Here is a 23320-nt window from a genome sequence, read left to right as displayed (position 1 = left end):
TTTGTGAAGCCACAACACGCACAACCTTGAGGCGGATGGGCTACAACAGCAGAAGACCCCACCGGGTACCACTCATCTCCACTACAAATAGGAAAAAGAGGCTACAATTTGCAAGAGCTCACCAAAATTGAACAGTTGAAGACTGGAAAAATGTTGCCTGGTCTGATGAGTCTCGATTTCTGTTGAGACATTCAGATGTTAGAGTCAGAATTTGGCGTAAACAGAATGAGAACATGGAACCATCATGCCTTGTTACCACTGTGCAGGCTGGTGGTGGTGGTGTAATGGTGTGGGGGATGTTTTCCTGGCACACTTTAGGCCCCTTAGTGCCAATTGGGCATCGTTTAAATGCCACGGCCTACCTGAGCATTGTTTCTGACCATGTCCATCCCTTTATGGCCACCATGTACCCATCCTCTGATGGCTACTTCCACCATGTCACAAAGCTCTAATCATTTCAAATTGGTTTCTTGAACATGACAATGAGTTCACTGTACTAAAATGGCCTCCACAGTCACCAGATCTCAACCCAATAGAGCATCTTTGGGATGTGGTGGAACGGGAGATTCGCATCATGGATGTGCAGCCGACAAATCTGCGGCAACTGTGTGATGCCATCATGTCAATATGGACCAAACTCCCTGAGGAATGCTTCCAGCACCTTGTTGAATCTATGCCACGAAGAATTGAGGCAGTTCTGAAGGCAAAAGGGGGTCCAACCCGTTACTAGCATGGGGTACCTAATAAAGTGGCCGGTGAGTGTATATGTAGTTGCTTAATATGACTCAGTACTTAAATATATAATTACACTGTAACAATGACACCTTAAAATAAAGTGTAACCCTGTTATCTATTGAATATATTGTAAAATGTAATTTATTCCTGTGATCTAAGTTGAATTTTCAGCATCATTACTCCAGTCTTCAGTGTCACATGATCCTTCAGAAATCACTCTAATATGATGAATTGATACTCAAGAAACATTTCTGTTAATTATCAGTGTTATGCTGCTTCATATTTTTGTAGAAACTGTGATGCAAGGATCCAGGATTCTTTGTTGAATAGAGTAAAACATTTATTTGAAACCGAAATCTTTTGTAACTTTATAAATGTCTTTACTGTCATCTTTGATCAATTGAATGCATCCTTGGTGAATAAATGTATTAATTTCTTAATCTTAATAAAAATACAGCACATCTTAAAGAAATTGTGTGAATGAGAAATCATAAATGAGTAAATAATGACAGTCTGTTCCTCACACAAAGCTATAGTTTTACTCCAGAAGATATATCACACTAATGCACTATATTCCATGTATTCCCAGTCCAAATGTTTTTAGGGAAGTTTTGTGCTGATTTGTCATCTTTAGAGCTTGATACCCGCAGACCTCGTTCACTTTTTAATGGTAAGCACATGCTAAATAATTGTGTTAAATGAAAAAGAAAACGACTTGAGGGTAAGCAAATGATGACTGAGGTTTTATCGATCTCCTGTTACCTCATAGGAACGGGTCTTGGATCTGCACCAGTCCAGCAGCATCTGTTTGATGGAGTTTGCGTTGGGGACACCGAAGCTTGTGGAGCGCTGCACCTTGTTTACTTGAGTGATTGCTGAGTTGCTATAGGCAGAAAGAGAAATGCTGCTGAATATGTGGTACTTCAGTGAGCTAAATGAGCCTGAAAGTGTCAGAAAGCCATGCGCTCACCCTCCGGAGCCTCCGGTGTTCTCAAGCTTCTCTATCATGGCTTTCCGAGCCTGTGCGGCAGATGACTTGGGTAACGTCTGAGCCCTCACCAGCTCTGATCTCTCTGTCGGTCTGCGCTCAACAGCTGACGATCTACTTGAGCTACGAGACGTGTTGTCCTCGCGGTCAAAAACACTGAAGGAGAGAGAGAGAGAGAGAGAGAGAGAGAGAGGGGGGGGAGAGAGAGAGAGAGAGAGAGAGAGGGGGGAGAGAGAGGGGAGAGAGAGAGAGAGAGAGAGAGAGAGAGAGAGAGAGAGAGAGAGAGAGAGAGAGAGAGAGAGAGAGAGAGAGAGAGAGAGAGAGAGAGAGAGAGAGAGAGAGAGAGAGAGAGAGAGAGAGAGAGAGAGAGAGAGAGAGAGAGATTATTTCCTTCAGCTGAGACACTTTAGATGCGCAACAAGTCTGTCATATAGGCGACATAAAATTATAATTGTGTGCTTGGGACACAGCTGCTTTTAAATGGTGAGACCTTTGTTTTTGTAAACAGGCTCAGAAAAATTATGCAAAAATTTGGATTTAGATTTATCGGCTTTCAAATATAAAGAATTATCGAATTATTACCCTAATTAATTTCTTTTTAAAAACAACTCTTACTGACCTCAAACATTTAAACGGTAGTGTACGTAGGACGCAATGTGATTTACTTCAAAATTAACTTCATTACTCAGTCATCGAATACCTGAATAATTATTTGATAATTAATTTAAAAATGAACTAACTGCATAATCGTGCACAATAAAACCAGGCCCAAAAAAGAAAAGTAAATAAGGTAATTTTTGAATTCATGTCGACTTTAAAACACTCACCTTCCGACCTTCCTAGTGGACGTTGTGCTGGAGTAGCTGTAGGATTTTGTTTGCACTGAACCCTCTGAGATGAGAGAGAAGAGGGTTTGATATGGGTGCTGATCAAAAATGAAGACTAAATAAATACAGAATACAAAAAGAGTTCAATAAACTCACTGTCTGTCTTTTGAACATAGCTGGATTCCATGATAGTGCTGCGGGACGTCCTGCCAGTATCATCTGCACACACAACCAATGACAGTGGGGTTTAAAAGATAATTAGTATTCGGTAATATAACTGCACTGACTCTAAAACAAAATTTGAACTGAATTGACCGTTCGCAAAGACCCGCCCCCTTTAGTTACTGTTGCTATGTCCGACAAGCCACGCCTCTCTCACGCCACACATCATGTTCTCACGCAGTGAAAAATACATCACGGAGCAGAGAGGACACGGACAACGTGCCGACAGACCAGGTTACTTTTGATATGATAGTCTCAACTTTCAAATTTGGTTATTTTTTAACTAAATTTAAACAATAAATACCGTTTTGTGGCTCTTTAATGTGTCTGACAGATCGCTGTAGAGCCTCTTAAAGCTGCTCGTGAACCGATCATCTCTTCCTTCTAATTTATAGCATCAAGTTCACTGTTTTTCAAGTTCAAATCCTCCCATCGTAACTCTTTGTCGGACAAAAATGGCGGATTCGGCGGATTATGATTGGTCAGATCGGCTGTCAATCAACTCCCTGGCGAAGGGTCAAATTGAGCTGGATAATGACATTAACTTTTCAACAGTGGGACAGTAATTGAACCGGACTGAATCAACATTGAACTAAACTGAGCTGAATAAGGACACTATTGTCTTCTTTAGAGCTGCTTTACAGCTGAAATTAAATTTATTTCATAATTATTAATTTTACAAAATTAACAGTGTTATTTTCCTGTTTATTAAGGTGAAGCTGCTTTGAAACAATATGTTCTGTATAAAGCACCATATAAAGAAATGTGAGTTGACAGTGTCACAATAAAATTAGATACAGAACAAGAGGCTGTTATTAAAGGATCAGGCAGCCTAAAAAAAAATTGGACCTCAAACCTGCAAGTGTTGGTACTCAATAAAATTAGATAAAGAACAAGTAAAATCTAACTTTACATGAACTCCTAAAATAAAACAATGCAAGACATATAGATTTTTTTTTTCTCAAACGGTCCAAATATAGTTGATTTGTTATTTCTATATCATCGTTTGTCTGTTTACAGTGTTTGAGAGTGCATATTCATGTTTACAAAGACAATTCAGCCCTAAAAGAGACTAGCCTAAATATATTTAACAAAATTACTTTTGAGACAAATCTAACCAAAAGATTAAAAAAAGTTGGCATAACATTATGTAAAGCCTGAGTTGATACCAGGGTAAATTGACCTGAAACACAATAGATGTTACAATGTACTCTTTTAGTTAATGGTCATATCTTAAAAAATAATAATTTGAAAACTTTAGGTAAACAATATGTGTATTTTGATAGTCTTAACCCATTCCCAAAGTTGTATTCCTGTGCCATACATTCCTGTGTATTTTTGTACCTATTACGTGTCAAAACTGACACAAATACAATTTTAAAGGTACACAAATATTTCACTATATTGCAGTAGATGTTTTAAAAGTGAACGTTTTATTAAAAAAGTGTGAAAAGGACCTCGGTCTGCTGGTTTTCACTTCACAGCTCAATATAGTTGCTAGTGTTTACTAACCATTAGCTTTCTCCAGGTATTATATAAACCTTGTTTGATTCCTAGGGTCATGCGGTCAAAATAAAACAATTGTATGACGTACACGCGCGAGAGACGATATAAAACGATATAAATAATGTTCGTTTTCTCACACAAACCACTCGTTTCGTGTCTTAGGCCATCAATGTGTACTTACATTTACGAGTCATTAAATCATGTTTAATTTGGACTTCTCTGTGCATGCTCTTTGAGGTGGTGACCATAGACCTGCATTATATGACTGACAGACAAGAACGGTTTGACCTAAAAATATCAAAATTGAAACTACTGCGGAAACAAAGACACCTACATCTTGGATGCCCTTGAGGTAAGCTAAAACATACCAAAAATTAATTTCAAAGTGAACTATCCCTTTAAATTATGACTGCTTTTGGAGCAAGAATCCCAGACTTGAACCCTGAACTTTACAAGTACACTGAAGAGGAAAAATAAAAAGATCAAGAGGCCACTACATTACTGCTGTGGTACCTGAATGGGAAACCCGATTGGTGATCTGGCTGGTAGTGGAGCCGTCTGTGGACCGCTCAATCTTCTTCATCACCACTTCACTGGTGTCTGCGCCCCCCCGACCTTTCTGAGATCTGTCCACCCGCTGCTGTCTGAGCTCCTGCAGACGCACATCTCTCTCCCTCTCTCTCTGGTCTGAGGACACGGGCAAAACCAACAGCGTCAGGATGATGTTTGAAAGGGGGGAAGAAAAATTAAGGTGAAGATCACATCAGTACTTTTCCAAAGTGATCAATGCGCGGGACTATCTGACTAGGGAGTGTGTTCGGGAAACCTGTTTGAAAACATTATTTTTGCAACTTTGGTGACAGAAATCACACACTTCCGAAACTATATCGCTTTCACAGCACTCGTGTGAAAGTGCTAATATCTTAAGATTAACACCATAGTAGGGTTGTGTGATATTTATTGTCTACGATATCGCAATTGTAGTTTTAACATTGTGCGAGCTGACATGGTTTTCACCAATGTCAGAATGATTGAAAATCGTGATATTGATGTGATAGTATACCAAATGTGATGTTGATTTTATACAATAGTGTAACAAACTAATTTAAAGCTGCAGTCCGTAGTTTTTCCACTTTGTCGCCATCTCTGTTCGAAATCTGCAATTGCAGATATTCGCCGAATTATTAACTTTACGTGGGTTGTGCCTCGGCGGTCGCTGTCGGCGCACCGGTGTGGATTCTGGCATTCAGAATCACAGATTATGCTTTTTGGAAATATGACCAACATAAGAATTTTCACCGGAAAAATGTCTGAACAAGTAAGTAACATGCACTTCCACTTCTGACCAACTAAGGGGAAAAAAGCATTGCAGTAAATCGCGCTGATTAAATCTAACGATCGCTTACCATATCACGTCAAACCGTGCAAATCATACTTTGTTCTCAAATTGATGATAACAACATCAGCATTGCGTGACTACAATTAATGCCCTTCCGATATTATCCTTGTGTTCGCATGGGCCGGTTGCAGTCTCTTTTTTTCTGTAGCCACTCCGAAGTCCGAAGTCTTTTGCATTTTACAGCGGGTGAATCTGTTGTCACTGGTGATTGTCGTTTGAACCTTTCTGGATCCGCCATCAAATTGATAAGTTTAATTATATCAAGTGCTGTGAGAAAAGGCTATAAATCTCCACCTCCAGCATCCTCACACTCATAGCCTACTAGCCGAGACTCTTCTTTATGTGTACAGATGTGTGTGTGCAGATGTGACGTAATGATGCAAAGATATGCTCGAATTTCCCGCGGAAATCCACCAGTACCACTGAAATTAAAAACATTATTAGAAGCTTATCGTTTTGAATCGAGCTACGGCAAGCAGAGAGTTTTGAACACTGGCTGGTTATGTACTTGCTCAAAAAATTATTTGGGATAATTTTTAACCCAAAAAAGTTACGGACTGCAGCTTTAATATTGTGAGTTACATTAAAAACAATAATATAAATATTGTATATTATAGAGCCAAAGCAGAACAGATGTCCGAGAAATAGACAGCAGGGTTTTGTTTCTGAATAAAACAGTGTTTGAACAAATTGGGTGAGCGAATAATTCAATGAACCATTCGCCTTGTTTCCTAATAAATCAACCATTTGAAAGACTCCCTCACACACTCATTAAGACAGTAACTTGCTGGCATTTTTAAAGATTAATCTCAAATACCATCATTTATTCAGTAGTTATTGCAGTGTAAATGCATTAATGTTACCTCTGAGCTGCATTAAACACTGTACACACATAATGCAGCTTCTGTGAAACCAATCACCTCACAAAATATAAAAAGCTTTGGGACTCAGCTGTCCATGACAGGCCTAAACCAGTCAATGTACCAGCACAAAAACCCACTAAGTATTCAGCAAAATATTGGCAGAAAATATAGAAGTTTTTTTTTTTTTTTATATATATATCACACACCCCTACACCACAGATGAACATAGCACCATGTGTGTAAATTTGATCAAGCAAACACAAAGCAAGCAGTACCATATGATTACGAACTACATTCACTTTCATGCAGGATCAAACAACAATAATACAATGACAAAATCACACGTGGCACTTCAGTGAATAAAAACGACATACCGTATCTGCAACTACAAACCAAATCTATAGCCAATGAAGCTCTAAATGACCCTTCACTAAGGCCCTGGGCATTAGCAAGGGTTCAGTAGGGCAAAAACACACACACAATCCAGAAACCCTACCCATTTCCTCCTGTGTGCATCCCAGCTTAGCCTCTGAGAGCAAAGAGAGAGAAACAGGGCTGAACCATAGGGAAGTAAAGATGACAGACTGTCTCTACACTTTATGTTGAAATACACCCATCAGTATATAGAGAGAAAAAAGAAAGAGGAGAACAAGAGGTGAGTGCTGTACAATAAAACAAATGTAGAGATAATCACCTCGCTTTTTCTTGCGCAGTTCTCTCATTGCAGTCCTGATCATTTTCCTTTCTTCAAAATCTTTGCTATCATCGAGCTGTAAAATCAAAAAGCAACCCAAACAAATTAACAAAATATAATTATAATGAATACTTCCATCATGATATGCATTTCAGAAAGATGTCTTTGTCAATTAATGAATGTGAACTAATGAATCATGCACCACCAGGAACTTAAAACTTGAAAGTGTGCACTAACTTGGATGGGTTAAATAATAAAGGGTACAAATTCTGAGTATGGGTTGCCATGCTTGGCCTTCACATGTCATGTCACGTAAGAGATTTAAGTATTGGTCGGTTTTATTCAAAGCAAAGTGATTCTCAAAATGATAAGAACGGATATCGCGGGTGAAAAAATCTTGATTTTTGGACACACGTCGGGAGAAAATAATTAAGGGATTTAGATAATTAAGAGATTGTATATACGTAAGATTGTATATAACTGGTATACACTCACCGGCCACTTTATTAGGTACACCTGTCCAACTGCTCGTTAACACTTAATTTCTAAGCAGCCAATCACATGGCGGCAACTCAGTGCATTTAGGCATGTAGACATGGTCAAGACAATCTCCTGCAGTTCAAACCGAGCATCAGTATGGGGAAGAAAGTTGATTTGAGTGACTTTGAACGTGGCATGATTGTTGGTGCCAGAAGGGCTGGTCTGAGTATTTCAGAAACTGCTAATCTACTGGGATTTTCACGCACAACCATCTCTAGGGTTTACAGAGAATGGTCCGAAAAAGAAAAAACATCCAGTGAGCGGCAGTTCTGTGGGCGGAAATGCCTTGTTGATGCCAGAGGTCAGAGGAGAATGGCCAGACTGGTTCGAGCTGATAGAAGGGCAACAGTGACTGAAATAACCACTCGTTACAACCGAGGTATGCAGCAAAGCATTTGTGAAGCCACAACACGCACAACCTTGAGGCGGATGGGCTACAACAGCAGAAGACTCCACCGGGTACCACTCATCTCCACTACAAATAGGAAAAAGAGGCTACAATTTGCAAGAGCTCACCAAAATTGAACAGTTGAAGACTGGAAAAATGTTGCCTGGTCTGATGAGTCTCGATTTCTGTTGAGACATTCAGATGTTAGAGTCAGAATTTGGCGTAAACAGAATGAGAACATGGAAGCATCATGCCTTGTTACCACTGTGCAGGCTGGTGGTGGTGGTGTAATGGTGTGGGGGATGTTTTCCTGGCACACTTTAGGCCCCTTAGTGCCAATTGGGCATCGTTTAAATGCCACGGCCTACCTGAGCATTGTTTCTGACCATGTCCATCCCTTTATGGCCACCATGTACCCATCCTCTGATGGCTACTTCCACCATGTCACAAAGCTCTAATCATTTCAAATTGGTTTCTTGAACATGACAATGAGTTCACTGTACTAAAATGGCCTCCACAGTCACCAGATCTCAACCCAATAGAGCATCTTTGGGATGTGGTGGAACGGGAGATTCGCATCATGGATGTGCAGCCGACAAATCTGCGGCAACTGTGTGATGCCATCATGTCAATATGGACCAAACTCCCTGAGGAATGCTTCCAGCACCTTGTTGAATCTATGCCACGAAGAATTGAGGCAGTTCTGAAGGCAAAAGGGCGTCCAACCCGTTACTAGCATGGGGTACCTAATAAAGTGGCCGGTGAGTGTATAAGTGTTCAAAAGGTCAGTGGGAGAAATGAAGCACCATTTTGTCCAGGATCTCCTCGTCCTCGATGTCCTGCAGCTTCTCTGAGGTCAGCTTCTCACTTTGTTCCTCTCTTTTGATGGAGGTCATGGATGAGCCATTAGGAAGCACCGGGACTTCATGAGCCATCCCACTCACAGATTCACCCACAAGAGAAATGGGATCCGTCTCCATCTGTGTGTGTGTGTGTGTGTGTGGAGGGATAGAAAGACAGCAACATGACACCTGTATACATTATAAAAGGTACACTATCAAAAATTACCATAATTAAAAACAAAACTGTACAAATGCTATAGTAAAAACCTGTTAATTGGTTAATAGCAAGTTCCCCAATTCTACAGTGAAAACTGAAATGGTCTAATGGGAGATTTAATGTAATTTTTACTGTAAAAGGCTATACATTTTTTAGAAGTGAAAAATCGTATAATTTACAGTGAAAAATCATTTTGTGGAAAAGTTTTTTCCCGATGAACTTGGATTCATCTTATGTACCGGCAACCAAAGCTGCTGTTTTTTTACCGTTAAAGTTTTCAGATTATTATTATTTTTTTTACATTGAGAGTCAAGCTACTTATTTAAACCAGTTAAACCAGAGTCAAGCTATACTTTTGACAAAGTACTGTAGCTAATAAACAGAAGAAATGCATGAGGATTATGGTGACAACAGCATTTGAACACATAATTCACCACTCTGGTATATGATATATGATATAATATTTTTATCATTATTCTAAAAGATGTTGAGGAACAAGCTATCATAAATGGTGTAACAAGGTTATACATATAGCACAAATAACATCATTGAAAATTCAAAAATGCCCCTCGAGAATACTGATATTTTTCCATGGACTTGAATGTAAAAATATAACGTAGAAATTCACTGACTTTTGCCTCACCACACATGGTCTTTAGCTTAAGAACGAACTTAAGCGTCCCTTTTGTTGTTTTTATGTTGTGATAACAGCAGTTACACACTATTAACATTTTAATTAGAATTATTATTATTTTTTCAATTAGTTCAATTTCTCTGATTCTAGGTTTCAAATAAATGGCTTCCCGACTTATTTGGAAACTATTTTTAACTTTCAAATTTACAAAAAATTTCAAATGTATTATAAAACCATGTATAACACTCAAAAGTTGCCACTGCAATTGTAGAAAGATGCATGATCATCACAAAATTCATGTTGCAATGTGTTAAAATGCATTATAGTGAAAAGTGTATGGAAACTAAGAATAACTTTCTTGCACACAGAATCTGAAATTTGTGTCCGAAATGTTCACACGTTAAAAAATAAATACGACCTCGTGTTTTGTCAATCACGTTTACACACTGCCTCTGAAACTTTCGTCCGTCATAAAAAAATTCGGATCGGGTTAGCAAGCATTTTGAATGGTGTTTTGACAACTCAGAGCCACCGAATGACGAATACGAAAAAACGCATACGAAAAATTCGGACTCAGTGTACAAGGAGCTGACAGACAGACAGATGCCTATTAAGATCTGATACTATGACACTAAAAACACAGTGATGACATTTATAAATCTGAACAGCTAATCCCTAAAGTAGGTTATAATCGACAGCAACACAATTGACATCAGGATTTAAGAGCACGGACAATAAAAATACTCGTCCAAAAATAAACCTGGCAAAGAGAGCAGAGTGATGGAGAGATGGGCAAGAAAGAGCAGAGAGCGAGTGAAACCATTACAGCAGAAAGAGGAGATGGAAAAAGGGGCTGGTGGAAGGGAGGGAATGTTTCTGAATCTGATCTATGTCTACAGCTGTGTTTACACAAAAGCCGTGGAAGCTCGCTGACATTTAGACAGGAATGAGAGCTCAATGATTTCTGTGAACGTCCCTGAGAGCCTTAGCCGGCCGCTCTCATCCGTGTCACACTCGCTTCTTCACTGATCTCTCCTTCAACAAACGCCCTGGAAGTGCATGTCGGGCCGAGCCGGGCGGTTCGTAACGGAGAGGGTTTAGAGCATTAGCACTTTGAGTGAATGGACAAATATTAAGGTGATTTGCTTGCTGGGATAAATTGTGGTTGTTGTTACCCCAGAAGTTTCATATTAGAAATAAGGTTAAAGAAATATCTTTTAAACCTATTCATATCCAGCTAATCATTCTTTACAAAAATTTAAAAATTATATAAATTTAAACTGTACTTTCTGTTATAATTATCACGAAACCACCTTGCATTTATTTTGGCATTGTACTTTGTTATACTGTGGTGTAAGGTACACAAATGTATTAATGAAAATATTCAGTCTCTCTCTTATGGGAAAATGTACTCTTTGGTTTCACGGATTATCCTGAAAAATATGAAAAATGCTTTTATTTAATTTATTTTTTTATTCTTTTGAGTTTGTTGACACGCTGTAAATGTATTTAAAAAATCTGTATTTGATATCCTTATACCTGAATGCACCATTATTCTGGTATTTATGCTATTATTCCCTGGCACCCTTTTCTTTTTCTTTTCTTTTTTATATAGTTGCTTTTTTTGTATGTATTGTATGCATCATTTTTCATACTTGTATTTGTACAAAATGTATGTTGCTTAAATAAATTAATAAAAAAGATTCACTAAAAATTATAAAAAAAATTTTTTTTTTTTAATTAAAAAACATGCAATGAAAAAAAAAGAGAATGGAGAATTAGATACCCATGGTATGGGATGCTTCAGACAACTTTATGATCTGCATGATACAGTTACGTCAAATCAGATTAATGCATTAAGGGTGTTAAATGTATTTAACGGCATTAGACTTATTTAATTAATCTCATAAGGTAATGTGCTAACTTTGTGCTAAAATCATCGCATCCACTCACAGTGAAGCGCATCATCCCACACCAAACACATACAAAGACCTGCACCAGACACACAGAAATAGACTCAGACTCGCTGCAAATCTCGTGCCACGACGAGTTACCATCTTTTTACCTTTTACTAATCCCTGATTAGCTAGGCTTTGCTGCACACTAGCAAATTCAGATGCTTTTCAGCCCACGTTTGACCAGCTAAAGCATATTCCAAGCTGAAAACAAACCTTACTGTTTTCAAATCTAATGTCCACTTTAGCACATGCACGCAAAATTAAATTACTACCGACTTTTTCCTACTACTCACTGTACTAATTGTACTATACCTAAAGCACAACTTGCCCTAAATCAAAAGATCCCTGGAAAATCTGCCCTGACTGAATCAAATCTCTTCCTGGAAGCAAACTCAAACACTAAGACTTTCAATGAATCAGACAGCAATGGGCCACATGATTCATTAGTTTTCAAATGAACTGTGCTAAGCCATAAAATCTATTTGAAGCATAACTTAATGCACACAAAATCAATTATTCATCCTAGATGGGACTTTGGATGGGATATTTACACTCGTTTCCAACGAAGCCTTGTCTATTTTTGAATGGCACAGGTTTCAATGAAAGAAAATCTTAAGTATCTTAAAGTTTTAACTTGAACCCCTACATTTAGATCGTTTCCTTGGCAGATTTTCCAGTCCACATTATTCACCATAAGTGCATATGGCTAATAACACACAGTGGAAAAAACGATTCTTTCAAAACGAAAACCATCCAAATGATGACACCAGACTCATAAAGGAAGAACAATTTCCCATCATTCAAATACGAACTAATCCAATTTTGCAAAAGTTCAAAATATGCGTATTTTGCATCTTCCTCACAGGATGAAATCACAAAGTTAGGTGTTGTTGGTGGTTGCCAGTGCATTGCTATTAGTTCCTAAATCAAAAGAGCCCATCCCAAGTGCTCTCTAGATATGGCGTAGTCTGTTTTTCGCTTACGTTATCGCAGAATGTATGAGCAGTAGTGATTCTTTGCCTCAGCAAGGTCTGGAAAATACACACACACACACACTTAAGGGCCGTACACACCGGGACGAATATCGGCGCGCGTTATTCGCCACCGTTTTTCAACGCGTTTTTTGTGTTCACACCCAAGCGATTTTCGCTGACGATGAGCCGAGTGAACATGCAAATTCATTCCCTGACATTAGATGGCGCTTAATGTAAACAGAAATAGTCCTATTTTGTAGTCGCTGTCGCGTTTGTCTTATAGTTCTTTATGTTCCGACACCAACGGGACCAGCAGCTCTACATTCATCTTGCCTCGCATCTTCCTCGTCTTATTTCTTCCCGGCAGTGTAGACGCTACTTGGCGTATATCATCTTCGCCGTTACGTGTGTGTGCTCGGCAAGACCGTTTTGTGTTTGAGCGCCCCCAAGTTGTGTTTTACTGTAACTTCAGAAGCTCCAGACACGTGAGCAAAAGCGCCAATCTCATTGGTCGGATAGTTTTTGACGCGGCGCGTCAAACCAAAAAAACGAACCCGAGGCGTTTTTTAAAATATTACGCTTTTACGCGTGGCGTTTTTCGCGTCGGTGTGCACACTCACATTGGCGCCCTTTGTTTAGTCACGAGGCGTTAAACGTCGGCGAATATCGCGCGTGAAATTCGTCCCGGTGTAAACAGGCCTTTATACTACCATGCTATTGCTCCGCGAGACACTGCCGGTTGGAGACGACACAGGCGATGTGTGGCAAACAGCAGCAAACGCAGGAGGCTGTATCTCTTGGTTTACTTCAACATCAGATGGATTGCTATTTTCTGGATCGACGTCTTCCTCTTCGGTCAGTTTCGGTTCAGGCAGTCCGAGAGCATCACAAAGCGCCAATACTTGCCTTGCAAGCTTCTCTTGCAAGATCCTTAAACTTGCATTCTCCTGTTGTAAGGTGGAAATGGCCTCGACTACAGGCGTTGCTTCCTCCAGACGTGCCTCGATACTTCTGCCGAAAACCTTCAAATCGCTATGTATCTCTTGCACGGCTCGTTGAAGATTAAGTTCAAGCTCATAAAAACGCTCATCACTGGCTTTTCCGTCTTCATCTTCATCCGTCTGTAATAAAAGGTCTCCGATCACGGCCTCTAGGCCCGACTCGGCACAATCCTGCGGGATAATGACTTCATCGCCTAGATTTGGCGAGGGGTCCAAGCTGACGCCAGGCATGGTATGGTTAGCAGCTTCTCTATGTGCCAAATAATCTATAAAACTACAACAATTAGAGTCTATAAGAACAATCAGGCCAAATCGCCTTGCAATAGTTGCAGACCACACAAAATACACCTCACTTAGACCCACAGTTGAGACAAATCCCAGCCCTTTATACCTCACTCCAAACCCCTATCAGCTGTCCATCACGTCAGCCAATGGAGAGCCTTGGAATTCTGTCGCCATGGCAACTGGAGGCCCCGGAGCCCCTGTGACTCAGGTGCCACAGTCATCTATTTATCAACAGTGGCCATTATTCCAGTAGGCAATCACCCATAAGCCCCTGGCTCTCTTTATTTAAAGCTCTTGTCCTTCACACCTTTCACTAGCTGAGAACAAAGTGCAGGGCAACGCTGAACAATGTCCCCGCATGCACATTGCAGCAAGTCCAAAGCACAAACGGTTTATTAGCTTTTTTGTTAAGAAGTCTGAAAAACCTTAAATCTTAGTAATAGATCATAGGTCGGCAACCCGCGGCTCTAGAGCCGCATGCGGGAAACTCCCTGGAAACGCAGGAAACTCCCTGGAGCTTTTCAAAAATGTGAAAATGGAAAAAATATTTTTTGTTTTAATATAATTTCTGTAGGAGGAAAAACATGACAAATATTCTTAAAGTTTTTCAACGTTGTAAAAATGTGTATAAATATTTAATTTCAACATTTCTGTCAACGAAGAATTTACGTCATAGACTGTGACACACGTGTCTGTCAGATCGGCGTGATCCCAGACCGGTGGCTGACAAACAAACAAACAAACCGGCGTGTGTCATGGGCAATGGATCCCAAGGGGAAAAATAGAAAGATAGCTGAGCACTCCCAACGCACTCTAGTGCGGCGCAGGACTAGATTTGATGGCCGAGTGCGAGCGCGGGCGCGTGCGGTAATGCACTCACTCTACTAAAACAAAATAGAAACGATTTACAGGCCAGAATTTCTATTCATAACGTGTTTGCAGCGTTGAGCGATATAGCCAATCACAGACATATGTGTTGATTTCTTGAACGCAATGGCCAATCAGAAGCATTTAAGATAGACTCCCCTCACCGCTCAAAACTGACGTTTTTGTTCAGTGCTGAATTCTGTATGCTGGCAAATCCTCTAATTATAACGAACAAAGTGTGGATATTATGAAAGATTCATTGTGCAGTCAGCTTCATTGATAATAACAGAGATGTGGGAGATCGCGATGAACTGTCAGCTTTTTAGGAATTATTAAGAGAGCGCACTTTGCGCGCATTCAGTCATGGCAAACCATGCACGCATAGTAAACTGTTTGCTTTTATGTTAAATTAACAGTGGTTTGTGTCTTAATGCTTTAATAACAAATAATTTATCAGGAGGATGTATGGTGGCGACACGTAGGCTAACTTGAAAGTATTTGGAGGTACAGAAAAAAGTGTATTTGCGGGCGGGAGCGGGACAAAACATAAATGTTGCGGGCGGGAGAAAGAAAGTTGAGAACGTCAGTTATAACGACCCACGCATTAAAAAATGGTCGGGTTAAAATCGGGCTCATAATTAAATTTAATGTGTCGGGCCGGGCTTGATTTTTTGGGCCCGATCTAAGCTCTAATTTGTAGCCTACTTATAATTTTGATACTAATAAAGCTAATATAACACTTACAGCATGTGTTGCCTTCATTATAAGGCTTATATAAAGCTTTTAATTTTTTGTGGCTCCAGACAGATTTTTTTTTTTTTGGTCCAATATGGCTCTTTCAACATTTTGGGTTGCCGACCCCTGTAATAGATGTACTACATCATTGTACCAGCCGTTTGTAAGCTCTTACTTAAATTGAAATGTACAGTCCCGCACTAGAGGCTTACTAACTACGAGCCAGTTTGTAAGTAACTCGGTTGCACCATTTGCTCTTAAGGCAGAACGTAGTTAGTAGGTCGCAAACTCTCCGTAAAGTAATGCGTAGTCGCATAATGACGTTTTTACTCTCAATGATCCAATAGCAACTTTCAAATATGTGAGAAGTTGTTGTGTTGAAATGCTGTGAATTTCAGTTTATCCTCGATCCTAACCTCTACAGTAGAAATATGTTTCCATTAAAATACCATTCTACTTAATGATGACCTTGGTATTGTTAGTGTTATACTTTACCAGTTGAGCTACAGGTTTTAAAGTTACAATGAAACAAAGTAGCAACAGATCTTTTTTTGTATTGTGAGTGTGACATACAGTACATCTGAGAGTAATATACATTTTAAAAAAGGCAAGGCTGTCATCGGTTGTTGACTGGATGAAGGCAGATCTGAATGAGCGTTTCCAGTCGATTGTTAAAAAAAATAAGGTGCTTTTTCTTTTCATGCCATCTTTAAGGTTGCTTTATCATAGGACTGAAACATTATGCAACATTTATGTGTACAGTAGACTCATTTCTTTTTGCTGGACACGTTGTCCCAACAAGGCATGATGCAATAAAATATGAAAACTTACAATAACATTGGGTTTTCCAAAATGACCATTTTGATGAGATAATTGGAAGTAAGCATCTGTATGATAATTTAAAAAACAGACTTAATGCTGACTAGGGATGCAACGATTACAGATTTTGAAAGTACGATTATTGTCTGAGAAATAATCACGATTTAACGATTATTATGCATCAATTAATTTCACAACACTATATGTATAATATCACATGAAGACTCAACACTAGATTTGAATGTGTTATTTGCCACAACACAGTACAAAATTATAAAATGACAAACAATAATCAATCTCTTCCTTTTGAATTAAAGAGAAGTGCTTTGTAAACATCCAGCATTTTTCTTTTAAAAATAACAAATTAAGTCAATGGCTGCAGGGCTCTTTGATTGAAATAGATCACAAAATGATTAAGTTTGTTCTAAATTTATTTTCAACCTGAGGTAGAAAACTTGATAACATGAAAACAATATCTTGTTGGTATTTGATTTAAAAACAAATAAACGGATAATAAATCCCAATGAAAAAAAGAATAAACAAAGTATTTGGCTCTATTGAATTAAATGTAAGCTAAATATTAACTATGTATTTCTTTTAAAAGAAAACAAAGATAGTCCAAATGTTATCCACTCCAATATTATTGTACTTATTTTAATACTCTTTTTTTAATTATTAATCCAAATTTTACATGTGCCTTTAGAAAATCATCTATTATAATCTCATTATTTTGGTTTGTTTGTTTGAAGATTAAGTATAAATTGTAGAAAGAAACTGAGAACATCTCTCATGCAGTGTTGTTAATAACTGAAATGCAGTTAATTGGTAGTCCTAGAAGTCTACACGGCCCTGATCTTATGTTAGTGTTTTACACCGGGCATATTAAAACTACAAAGCCTAACATTTACAGGAGAAAGCAATAGGATATTAAGTTAAATGTTCACTGACTGAAACTCTTGAGAGCACGTCACATTCTGTTTTCCACAGACTTGCGCAACCAAAACATTACGCTGTTTTTTGTTGTTGCATTAAGCTGGTGCACCACTGGTGTAACTTTGTTTTCGTTTTGTGTTAGTTGCAAAAGTTCCGTTCCGTGCAGAACACTTTACGATTAATTAACCGTGACGTTTTAAAGCGCGCTTAATTGTGGAATCCGGTAATCGCTGCATCCCTAATGCTGACGTGGTAAATTTGTCACTACTGTACATTAAAGAAAAACCAATTATACAAGCAATTAGTTGAAAGCGCTTCTGTCCTGTTTCACATTTCAGATTTTTGGCCTTGATTTGATGTAGCGCAGCAGTTGTACAACTAAAACGTGCTTTAGCTGTCATTGGGGCACTTTGAGAGGCCAAAACCACACCTGAACTTGTTGACCCAGATGAGAGATCATTCAATCACATGACTGTGTCAGATGTATGAGGCTCAGACAGCTATACCAATCAGTTCAGTCTCATTCGAGCGACAATGCCTGACTCTCAGACGCTCACTGACAGCCATGCGACTAAAAATATCTTGCATAGTTTAAAACAGAGCATCTAAATATACCACCGCAAGCAGTAAAACAGTGCCAACAAAACAAACCTTGTGAAGAATTTACGCATGCACAGCCGGAAGAAATGGCCATGCAGTATTTCCTGGGGAAAGTTTTTAAAAAAGTCTGTTTTCCTTATAGACACCAACTTATGAAATTAAAAAGTTACTTTTTCCTTCTAAGAAAGGGCAGTGAAAAGTACAGGTTGGCATTGTGTGGTGGATATCCAGAAATAGTCAGTGGGACTGTGGTTAGCAGCAAGCTGAATAGCACAAATTACACAAACTAAGTATTTAAATATGTATGTTCACTAGCACTGGTCTACAAATACGAGGGTGGTATATATTAATGTTATTTTGCTCTTGACTAAAAGTTAACTAATACAATGGACGACGTGTTGCATGATTCATTTAAATACTCTCCTACAAATGCAATAACTGTCCAGACACATCACTGGTGTCACTAGTATATAAAGTACACGAACTATAAAAAGTAGCTGAATAACACAAAGACCGGCTAGTCCAGCTACATTAATGTTGAAAGGCCTAATAAAACTCATACAATTTAAAGAATAATAATGTAAAAAGAAGAAATTTTGGTGTTCGCTTGATTTCTATTTCAGTCACGTCTAGCTGGATAACCCCACACACACACACACACACACCGTCATTGGCCCAAAATCTCCTCACATATTGATTTTGTCAGCTTGAGTGACATTTTTCAGTCGGTTGGGACAGTTTTAGATGATTTTCCATATACCACTGCTTTTTGGTTTCCACACCAAGTCTCTCCAAACCTTGCGTCAGTGTTAAAAGGTTTGATCTACGTCTAAGTACAACCTGTACCTCAAATCACCGTCGAGGAAATTACTTTAAAAGGAACAGAGAAGCAAAGGGGAAACCATATCCATTTTACGACCACCCAAATGCATCCGTTACGATCAGTTGTTAACTTCAACAGTGCTAGGCATTTGTCTGTCATTGTACTTGTGATAAAGCTCAACCAAATCCTGTTCAGGTGAATGTTTGCTAGTACACAACACCGCAATCACTTTCTACTCTACTCAAATCAAACCCATATTTACCTCTGTATTAGATTGTCGTATCGAAGTTTGCCGTCAAATCATGATCCCTGCTGTCTGTGTTTTCCCTCAAGGCTTTCTCTTTCTTCTCTGTCGCGTTCACACCGAGACATTAATCCCTCATTTGTGTGGAAAAGCCTCGACAACCTGCTAATGAACCGTTAGTGCTTATCCTTTAACGAGATTACCACACTGCCCCACATGCGTTAGAGATGCAAAGGGAATTACCAGCAAAAAAAACATCTACTTATTTACTAGTTCTTATGTACTACAAATATTTTACCTTCAGTTAAGCACATCGGAACATATTTTCCTTCCTTGTTAAAAAGTGTGCTTGATTATAGTGAATGTGGACTGATTCAAATCTTATTTAAAGTATATTTTTAAAAACTGTACTTGCAGATAATATAATACTAATGAAATAAAAGGCTGTGTAACACTATTTCAATTGTCCACTTTAGACATTCTACTAACTATAAGTAACTTTGCAACTATTGTACAAATCAACTAACTCTATGTATGGAATAACTGATGATGGGCCGTTGCATTTTTCTAATAATTCAACGTCCCGGAGTCAATTACTTCATTTATATGAACAATGTGTTGAGGTGTGGTAACCAGTGTGTTATTTAAAGACAATTGTCAGGTTATTGTCCTTAAAACGCTTGTTTGTAGGAGTAATTTATTACGCATCTCATCCCAAGCCTCCATTGCTTATTCCAAAATGTCATTTTAGAGCTAGTAACGGAGACTTGACCCATTGATATGCCGACTAATCAAGTTATTAGAGAGATCGCTTGTACGTGTGTGAATGACTTGAGTCTGACTGTGTTCGGCAGCAGCGCCTTGACTAATAGCGAAACGTTTAAAACCTCGCTACTGAGAAATGTCATGCAGCTTTTCAGTCGTGAAACTACTTTACTGCTGTAGATCTTTTAAATAACTTTTACAATAATTTGGCAAAGTAATAAGGAACTAATTAACTCAAGACCTGCCTGGAACTACTTAAGCCATGCGTTTCCCTGAAAATAATCGCACACCTTAGAATAATCATCAACCAATCAGAATGAAGCATTCAGCGGCCCTGTAGTTTAATTAATTATACCTTTCACTAGTGTGTTATTCAATATTATATTTTAAATGTATTAAATTGCAACCTCATCATTACAAATGTGTAAACAAATATATTTAAATGCATTGCATTAAAAGTTTAAATAAAAATGATAGTAAGGTATATTTTAGTTTACCATAAATGCGTGTCAGTAAATTCAGTAGAAAACTTTAACCATATTTCATAAGACAATAAGTACTATAGTATTTATAAAATTATATTAGTGCTGTCAAACGATTAAAATATTTAATCGCGATTAATTGCATTAATGTCATAGTTAACTCGCGATTAATCGCACATTTTTATCTATTCTAAATGTCTCTTGATTTCTTTGTCCCATTATTTTTTCTCATTTTAATGCTCTTATCAACATGGAAAAGTGGATCGGCTTGCTTTGTGCAAATGTTTTTTATTGAAAACAACATTGGCATATACTGTGTTCAATTTCACACTAACATTCTCACTTGGAGCAAATAATCTCTCACACAATGTAACACTGTCCATCAATAAAAGGGTGAAAGAAATACTGACGAGGTCCTGATATTGACGAGGGGGCGGAGAATTCGCATCAGCTGTGTGTGTGTGTGTGTGTGTGTGTGTGTGTGTGTGTGTGTGTGTGTGTGTGTGTGTGTGTGTGTGTGTGTGTGTGTGTGTGTGTGTGTGTGCTTGGCCATCATCAATTGGTATTTCTGACTGGACGTGCTGCGATGATGATAGCTCAGTTCACAACGACAAAACACACAGATCACTTTGGTCTCGTCATTGGAACCATTTGGCAACTTTTTAAAAGAAAACTTTCCATTCAGAATCTTATTGGCATCCATTTCGGCGTCTCGCGCTCGTCATCCACTCAAAACGTAACGTTAACCTACTATTTGGCCGGCTCGCAGACCCAAACAAGTGTGTGCGTCGTGCCTGTTGTTTTGTTTCCGCTCTAGTAGATCCGCTTGCGCTTTGGTCGACGAAGCAACAAAACGTCCTCGCGCGGCGCAAGCCATTGAAATGAATGGGTTTCATAGCGCAGCGCCGCGTCCTGTTGCAAAAGCATGTGAATAAAACTACAAAGTTTGCTAGGCCAAAAAGACAGTTAATCCTGCAATAAAAAAATTGACGCCGTTAAAATGGGTTTGCGTTAACGCCGTTAATAACGCGTTTAACTGACAGCCCTAAATTATATATAACAATGTACTTAAGTGTGTCAAAAACTCTTCAAAATTCAGCTAACTGCATTTAATATGAATTAAACAATGATACATTTGAACATGCAATTAAGTGTCTGAACACACAAGGGCTGTTATCGTTAATTTGTCACAAATTTGCAGATGTCAGCCCTTTAAGTGTTTATTACACTCTGGCCTCTTAACCGGTTCTGTGCACGCACACACACAGACACACACGCAAGCACACACACACCAAATTTTTGAGAGTTCTAAATGTGAGTCACTCCCAAAATTGCTATGATGTAAAATATCAAATTAAACATTTTGGTATCTTGCAGCTGGAAAATACAAACACTAATGCTAACAGTTCAGCTTGTTTGGTGTCTGTGCTTTTTGTCTAAAGTTATCTCAGTGATTTGGGACGTATTCTGTCAGACAATTTAAAGTAAACCACTGTTGACAGAGGTGCTGCGTTTTGTTCATGCTTTTTACAAGCAGCGGCTTTTACAGAGCATGCTCTCTTTCAATGTTGCCATGTCTGACTTTTATAAGCATAGTTTTTTATAGTCTGACTTTTATAAGCATAGTTTTTTATAAAGACGCTTATTTATGAGCAGTTATGTTGTTTTATGCTTTTTTAAAGAATACAGTCCCGTATTAGGTCTTATTCTGGTGAGGCAAGTCTCTTGTTTTGGCCTTTATTTTTCTAGGGAGATCTGGCAACATTTCTGTCATCCTTTGGCTGTGCTACAGTATAAGATCATGCTATCATTCATTCAAGTCTTAAATTAGATAAAAAGTGTTAAATGAACAAAGAGTTTATCTGATCTTAAAGTGACAGCAACCTAATAAACCTGCTGTCTGTCATTAATGTTAATCAAAGAACAAAAGACAGAGAAAATCACTCACTGCTCTTGACTGAATAATTTTTGTAGCTTTAATAAGGATTCATCTATTTCCAAATCATAATTAATGCAGAAAATACTGTGCAGTGTAAAGCACTGTTTACAAGGTTACATGGGTCAAAAACAATGAAAACAATAACTTTAGTGCACTTTGGCAGGGCAGGGAAATACCTGAGCCGGCTCGTCTGGGCAAGCAGAAAAAACCTTAGTGTTGAACCCTGTTATATTAAAGGCACCGCTAAATATGACATTTATTACAATGGGTTTATGTGAATATATTGGTTTAAGTTAACAAATTAAAAGTTGTTATCTTTTTTAAAGCCTATTAAAATTGATAGCTTTCAATGATACTATAATGCTGAATGGCTATAATGGTTCAATTTGAGGGGGGAAATCCATTTAATAGAGACGACATTAAACAAATATTTAGAATACATTTATGTTTTTCTATATTGTTTTTATACTATTTTGGAAATTCAATGTGAAAGTATTACAATATAAAAAATATATGAAAAACTTTAATGTTAGGTGCAATTAAATACAAAAATGTGAAATTATTTAAATTTTTCGATTGACATGCATGCATTTTTATATATATATATATATAGGGTCGATTTGAAATTATGATTTTATGCCAACTTAATTATGTGAAAGTGTGTATGACATTCACAGGTCATTGTATGGTTTCTTTCCCACAGAAGAAACAACATCTTTGGTCCTGGAGGCGCTTCCTTTCAAAAGCTTTTGTGAATTGTTTACGCTTGTCAACTGTTTCATTAGTGAGTGATGAGACGATTTAAAGTGTCAAATTTACACTGAGACAGTGTAATTCAGAGGTGAGTGTCTATCAGGGAACAAATCAGATCCTATAGAAACACTAGACTGGAAATCATTTCTATGTGAGCACAGCAAAGCACTGTTACTCATTTAATGTGCAAAGACGACGTTTACGTAAAGGCCATAAGGGCACAGCAGCAAAAAAAAGAGAAGATGGATAATTCATATTAAAATACTGACTAATATTAAAAGTGGACC

At 38.3% G+C, this 23320-nt stretch overlaps 1 protein-coding gene across 8 annotated transcripts in view; it reads right to left on the bottom strand.

Annotated features, from left to right (window-relative positions):
* smtnb (smoothelin b) overlaps positions 1 to 23320 on the bottom strand; it is an 81439-nt gene that overhangs the window by 7451 nt on the left and 50668 nt on the right. For 6 of the 8 annotated variants that reach the window (XM_056232775.1, XM_056232774.1, XM_056232777.1 and 3 more), the window contains 8 exons: positions 8969 to 9142; positions 7235 to 7310; positions 7037 to 7069; positions 4792 to 4965; positions 2707 to 2769; positions 2551 to 2614; positions 1706 to 1879; positions 1498 to 1618 (listed from right to left, as the gene is read on the bottom strand). In XM_056232775.1, the coding sequence (XP_056088750.1) occupies positions 1498 to 1618; positions 1706 to 1879; positions 2551 to 2614; positions 2707 to 2769; positions 4792 to 4965; positions 7037 to 7069; positions 7235 to 7310; positions 8969 to 9142 (879 nt within the window). The remainder of the gene's footprint in view (positions 1 to 1497; positions 1619 to 1705; positions 1880 to 2550; positions 2615 to 2706; positions 2770 to 4791; positions 4966 to 7036; positions 7070 to 7234; positions 7311 to 8968; positions 9143 to 23320) is intronic. The other 2 variants (XM_056232778.1, XM_056232779.1) reach the window with 1 other exon arrangement.

This window comes from Rhinichthys klamathensis, unplaced genomic scaffold (genome assembly GCF_029890125.1).
Source record: "Rhinichthys klamathensis goyatoka isolate OS25496 unplaced genomic scaffold, OSU_Roscu_1.1 h1tg000356l_1, whole genome shotgun sequence".
In the NCBI taxonomy this organism is placed as follows: Eukaryota; Metazoa; Chordata; class Actinopteri; order Cypriniformes; family Leuciscidae; genus Rhinichthys; species Rhinichthys klamathensis.
The sequence above is the reverse complement of the archived record's forward strand: the minus strand, read 5'-3'. Positions and strand labels throughout refer to the sequence as shown.